The following is a 6703-nucleotide window of genomic DNA, read 5'->3' on the forward strand; positions in this document are numbered from 1 at the left end:
AATGGTGATTAACCTCAATTACCTATGCAGCGGCAATGTGGTGAACTAATATACTTTAAACAGCTGCAAAAGCTATATTCAGCAAGGTGCAAAGACTTGCGTGTATAGGGATAACTGGTGCCATTTGTACTACTCTAACAGCAGCTATGGAGGCTCTTCTAGGCCTGCCTCCCTGACATTTGGTAATACAAGGAGAAGCAAGATTGGAAGCCCACAGAATATATTAATCACTGAAACTTTACAATGAAGGGACAAGACCTATGAGTATCACACGGACTGTGGCGAAGGACATTTTTAATGCGGAATCAGATTACATAACAAAATGATACAATTTTAAAAATTCATATGGGGTGTCCATTTTAGACAGTAATGTATACAGAAATAAAGAGTATCCCAACCAACAAACCAGTAGGTCTGGTATACAGACTGATCCTAAGACTTAAGAGGGTATGGGGAAGAAATATACGCCAATAATCCAAGAAGTAGCAAAAGCTTTGCCTTAGGGAGGAACGGCACCGTTTTTTAAGCGGATTTTTATGCGATGGAAATGTATAAAGAGAAATAATGAGAGAGCGCTTGAAAAAGAGCATGTCTAGTAAGTGACGTCCAGGCTGGTGTGGGACTGCATCAAATGACTTAATTCACTGGGAAACCGAAACAAGAAGGAGCTTGTCTAGGTACTAGAGTATTATGGCATCGAAAGCAGCGAAAATGCAGATCAACTTGCTAGAAGTGGATCTAATAAATCAATCGGAAAGGCTGTGAATCTGGGATTACCAAAGGCTGCAGTACCTAGGGCTGTAAAGGACTGAATCCGGGAAAGTTATGAACGATATTTGGAAAGAAATATGAAAAAATCTTCATTGGTATACCATATACAAAAAGAACACAGGAACTGCTTCATATGGGAAGGAACAAACTGAAAACGCAAGCAAAGAATTTCGGCACGAATTTTGGAACAAATTAGAACAAGTAATTTTGATTCTATCATACAATGACTTAATGATTCTCTTAACATTGACATAAAGCCAATGTATCAATGCTCTTAATTAAATTAGTAAAATCAACTCTCTCGACAGTCGAATATAAGTTTAAATCTAGAATGAAACCTCAAAATGAGTTTATGTACACCAATTAGATGTAGAGAGGATGAATGAAAAAGAAACTCTAAAAATTATATAATTGAAGGCCTGATAAAAGTAAAATCACAGGAATTTCCCCAGCAATATTTACGGACCATATAGAGTAAGACTAGGCAGGGTAGCGGGTAGACACTCTTTACGATCCCGGTAAAGACAGGTCTGCTTCAGGGATGCGCCCCTGCCCACGCGAGCTCGGCTTTTTCTCCCAATGCTCTTCCGGGAGAGAAACGGATCCTAAGCCCTAAATCTTACCCACCAACCCAGACCTACCCAAATCCTTCCCTTCCCTCCTCAACCCGCACTGGACCAGCGTGAGGAGATAACGGTCCAAACCTTCAAGTCAATGTACAGGACAAAAAAGAAAAGGCCCCCAGTGCCCAGCACTTCCCAGAGACTTGATCACGGCAGCGATCAAACAATTAACGGAAGGGGGGGTGCTAAGCATCCCTGGGTAAGACCCGGCTGCCACAAGATGACAATTTGGCTATGCTCCTACAATATTCGAACACTGACGGACGACAATAAAAAAAATAGAGTAAGACATAGGAAAAGCAGAAGCGTCAAGCATACCAAAATTGAAGAATACCAAGCAATAGATACTCATCTCAGAACAATTTTCAGTGTGCCAATACTACAACAATTACATTATAGTAGTGCCATCTATGAGATCTTTTGACAACGATTGAAATCAAATAAAAAAATTATAATAATTTTTATTAAACTAGTCTCCAAAATACTTATAATGTAATTCGAGAATACCAATTATTTTTGTTTTAATAATATTCTTAACATCATCTTGCAGATCAGAGTAAGTAAAAGGTTCGAAATCCTCTTTGTCTGGACCAAGGTGCTGATCAACTGTTATTAATGGGATTCCACCAAGAGCAACCAACAAATTCATTATGGAATATCTTTTAAAATGGTCTAAGAGAGTCAAAAACGGAAACTTGGTTGGATTACTTCCTACTCTCGCTACATAATTACAAAATTCCATATAGTAATACTCTACGTAACTTTCAAAATTTTGATTTATGTCTTCGGAATAGATAAAATACAGGAAATATCCCAAATCCAGTACGGGAGAATGAACAGTCGACATATTCCAGCATACAAATTTTACATCTTTAGGAACTTCCGGATTGTCTCTCTGAAAAATAAATTTAAATAATAAATAAAATTTTGAAAATTAAAACTTTTACAAAAGTTTATCGTTCATAATATGTAGCTCATTTTCGCTTCCTGGTCCTCTTCTTTCTTCTTTTCCTTGTATAATTTATTGTAGCAACTCATATCTGTTGCTGTTCGTCATGATGTGACCGAGGTATTCGATTTTGGCTGTTTTTATTCTGATTAATAACTCTTTTCCTTTTTGCATTCTTAATAAAACGTCCTGGTTAGTAACGTGGTCGGTATAGCATATCTTCCGAATTCAACGATAAAGCCACATTTCCAAAGCCTCAATTTTCTTGCAGGTAGTGTCTGTGGGAGTCAACAACTCAACTCCGTACAACAGTATAGGAAATATATAACATCGTAGTAACCTGATTTTTATGGGTACTGATAAATCGTGGCATATAAATAGCTTAGCCATTTTTTTAAACGTAGATCTTGCTTTCACTATCCTACATTTTATTTCTAGGGAATGGTCCCAATTTTCATTGAGGTTCGTACCAAGGTAGGTGTATGTTTTTACTACTCCTTCTATTGGTTGACTATTCACACTGATTCTTTCAATTTGCTGTTCCTTCTTAGAGATCATTATACATTTTGTTTTCTTAATGGTCAGTGAAAGTCCATATCTCTGACTCACTTCTATGATTCTATTCATTTTCCTGGAAGGCTTTATAATTGTCAGCGAATTAAACCGTGACATCCGCGTATTTGATGTTATTGATACATTCTCCGGTAATTCGAATTCCGGCTTCAACATCCTCTACTGGTTTTTGAAAGATTTCCTCAGAGTATATGTTGAAAAGCAAGGGTGATAGCATACATTCCTGTCGGACCCCACGTTTGATTTTGATATCCTCGGATTCTCCTGATTCTCGGGTAAGAGAGCCTCTCTCGTACCCACTGAGTTCCGAAAACCAAACTGTGGACGGCTGATTTTTTCTTCGCACAGTCTATATATCCTTTGATGTATGACTTTTAGAAATAACTTTATGTAGCTCATTAAGCTGATAGTCCGGAAATCATTGCAGCATACGTATTTTGTTTTCGTTGGTAGAGCAATAAAGGTTGACTTCGACTATGATCTTGGTATTACTCCGTACTTTACACCGTCGGTGTTAAATAGCTTTATGAGTTCAGCATTCGCATCGTCAGGTCCAGGAGCTTTGCCATCTTTTAGTTGTGATATTGCTGTTTCCACTTTATCTGATGTGATTGGTAAGTGATCATTACATATGTAGGAAGGAGGTTGTTCGGACCTATTATCATCAAAGAGTTCTGGTACGTTGTAGCGTGCAAATCCGCTACTTTTTAGAATCAATTTTCAAATACCCACATTGCATTAGAGGCCCTCTCATTTAGCCGTGTTTATTTTCATTTTAGAAAATATTTGTTAGTTGGTCCATCTACATTTTGTGTCCGCCCGGTATAATACATTTTCAATTTTATAATGCACATAGTGAGACCCGATTCGGATTTCAAAAGGTTTTCCTTTTCTCTTTATTTTCTATTAGATGTTCCCCTCTGATCTTGTTAAAGGTTTCACATATATTCTGGAGTGATTTTTCTGAATGATATGTTTGCTCCATGTTACTTAGCTTTTCTGAAAGAACTCGTGCGACTGTCCCTTTTGTTTCCGTATCTTTTAGTCGTCTTATATCACATTTTTTAATACCAATCATTTTTCTGGGCAATAGCCCTCTCTGGTTACATGCACACACGGACAGGACAACATATATGGGACAGGACAACATGTGTAATGTAAAAAAAAAAACCCAAGCTAACTTAACCTAACCTAACCTAACCTAACCTAAACTATTATCATAAACGTATAATACAATTATATGTTTATGTTTAACTACACCCATGCCGGTGTAGTTTCCAAGAAGGAGGGGTTCTGAATTGAGTAGGGGCTCTTCAGTACTTCTTGGAGGGGGGTAGTTCTCAACCTCGACACGGCGCGTCCCAATAGCTGATAGGAAACGTCCTACAGATATGTGGGACAGGTGTAAAGAAGCCTTTGCCAAATAAACACCCGCGGATCAACTAAGAATATGGCTTAGGGCAGCAGCTATGTCATTTCTTTACCGGAAAAATTTCTTTATCGATCTATTGAATAATCACCGGCGGTAATTATGATTTAACCGGTTGTGATACTGCGACGTTATCGAACGATTACCGGTAAAAGTAATCCCTCATTTGTTGGTCAACAGCTACGAGTGGAAAAACTGACATGTGGAAGGGCACTTCATTGCCTTGGATCTGAGAAATTGACTTCAAAGGCAGAAGAGCTAAATTAGCCAACTACGTTGAGATGTGGAAAGCCACGGGATGACTGCCACATAAGATCCATAAGGATATTCCTAGGACATCACAATTGCTGAAAATCCAAAACAAACGGCCTTCAGTCCCATGCACCCCTTCAGTTGGGAGAGGGTGCTAAGAATCCCCTGGTCAGCCAATAATGTCCCAAAAGTTAAAAGGATTGGTACGTGGAACATTCAAAGCATGTACCAAGGAGGCAAAGCAGCAAATATTCAAGAAATGACTCGCCTGAACAAAGATATTTTAGGAATAAGAATTATAGATGAACACCATATCTATTATTCTGGAGACGACAGAACAGAAATGGCGTAGGGATATATGTAAAAAGGGAAATAGCTAAAGTAGTAATAGGATCTATGCTCATATCAGACAGAGTTGTGCTATTGAAAATTAACTCAAGTACTTCTAATATAAACATCCTTCAGGTCTACGCACCGTTATAAGAATCCACTATAGAAGAAATAGAAAATTTCTATCAGATTCAAGAAGACTCTCTAAAACTGACCAAAAAACATGAACTTACTATTATCATGGGCGATTTCAATGCCAAAATAGTACAAGGTATAGTCGAGAATGTTGTGGGGTCATATGGTATTGGCATAAGAAACGAAAGAGGAGAAAGACTGATCCAATTCTGCCAAGAGACGGATATGGTTATAAGGAATACACTTTTTAAATTATACCCAAGAAGGCTGTATACATGGAAAGCACCAGGTGATACCCCAGGAAAAATCATAAGAAATCAAATTGTTTTATTAACATAAATAAAAGGTTTAAAATTCTATCACCTCAACAAAAACATATCCAGGTGCAGATGTCTACTCTACAGATAAAAAGAGAAGAGAATGCAATGGCAGTACCAAATAGAAAAAGTTCATTGAGAGACAACAGTGAAAACTGTAATATTCTTGATATCAATATATAAAATTCTCTATAGATTACGTACCTCATATTGAACTAAAATATTATGATCCCAGAGATCTCCATGAATTACTACAGTTTCCTCAGGGACTTCGGACAGTACTTTGTTAGCAATAGCGAGAAAACCATCTTTTAAATCCTTATCCAATTTCTCCTTCAGATCAAATCTTTTTTCTTGCACCAACATATCAGCAACAACTGTTAGACCAGCTTTTAAGTTATCTTCTAGGTTTAAGGATACAAGTAAAGATTGAATATCTGGTACCCACTTCGACAGAACTTCCTGAAACTCTTCACTATACTGATCAAATACAGAAAAGGAGAGAGCATGAAATTCAGCTAATTTCTTTAGAATTATATTAACTGGAATGGGTCTTGAAAATGCTCTACTTCGAAGTGGTTTAAACCCCATTGAAAACAAGTTATTATAAACTAACACATCTCTGTCATCTGTACAAAACATTTTATAACACATAGGTAAAGGAAGAGGCGGACATCTCACTTTGTTTTTCCTACACAGTTTTACTAAAACGTGTATAACATTTTTGAAAAGGTATTGCTCCCTTTTAAAAAATTGTCTTAAAACGTTTTCACTTTCACATTTTTCACTTATTTTAAGAGTCAAATCCAAATATAGCTTGTTTTTCTTATAATCAACTCCTTTTATATGTGTCAAAATGATAAGCCAGTCTAGTTCAAACCTGTAGAAAATTGGTACCACTTGAAAATCTATTTTATATTCGAAAAAATTTGCATCTTCCACAGTTCTTTCGATACAAGAAAATACATCATTTTTGGTTTTTTCGTCTAAAACTTTATACATGTTGTAATGATATGAATAAATAATTTAACGAGTTGAATCAGGTGCGATAACATTTACAAATTTTATCTACACGAATTTATTCAAATAAACATTATTTCGTACATACTACTTGTCCCATAATACATACACTCAGAATAGATAACTTACACTAACACAAATATACATTTTGTCATTTTTAGTACAATAGTGTTGCAATTAATTTATTATACAGATTATAACGATAATCAAAATCTTATTTGAATAGTACTACTGTATTTTAAAATGATCTAGAATATTTAAAATATTGCATGGAAATTTTAATAAATGTATTTAAAATCATTCA

The 6703-nt window shown here is 36.2% G+C and overlaps 1 protein-coding gene across 1 annotated transcript; it reads right to left on the bottom strand.

The window, feature by feature from the left end:
* Positions 1–1843: 1843 nt before the first annotated feature.
* On the bottom strand, positions 1844–6489 carry LOC140442635 (uncharacterized). Its single transcript, XM_072533640.1, has 2 exons — positions 5584–6489; positions 1844–2289 (listed from the first exon to the last, which is right to left on the bottom strand). Exons 1-2 carry the CDS (start codon positions 6379–6381, stop codon positions 1864–1866), a joined length of 1224 nt encoding a protein of 407 aa, XP_072389741.1. The 5' UTR covers positions 6382–6489; the 3' UTR covers positions 1844–1863.
* Positions 6490–6703: the final 214 nt, after the last annotated feature.

This window comes from Diabrotica undecimpunctata, chromosome 6 (genome assembly GCF_040954645.1).
Source record: "Diabrotica undecimpunctata isolate CICGRU chromosome 6, icDiaUnde3, whole genome shotgun sequence".
NCBI lineage: Eukaryota > Metazoa > Arthropoda > Insecta > Coleoptera > Chrysomelidae > Diabrotica > Diabrotica undecimpunctata.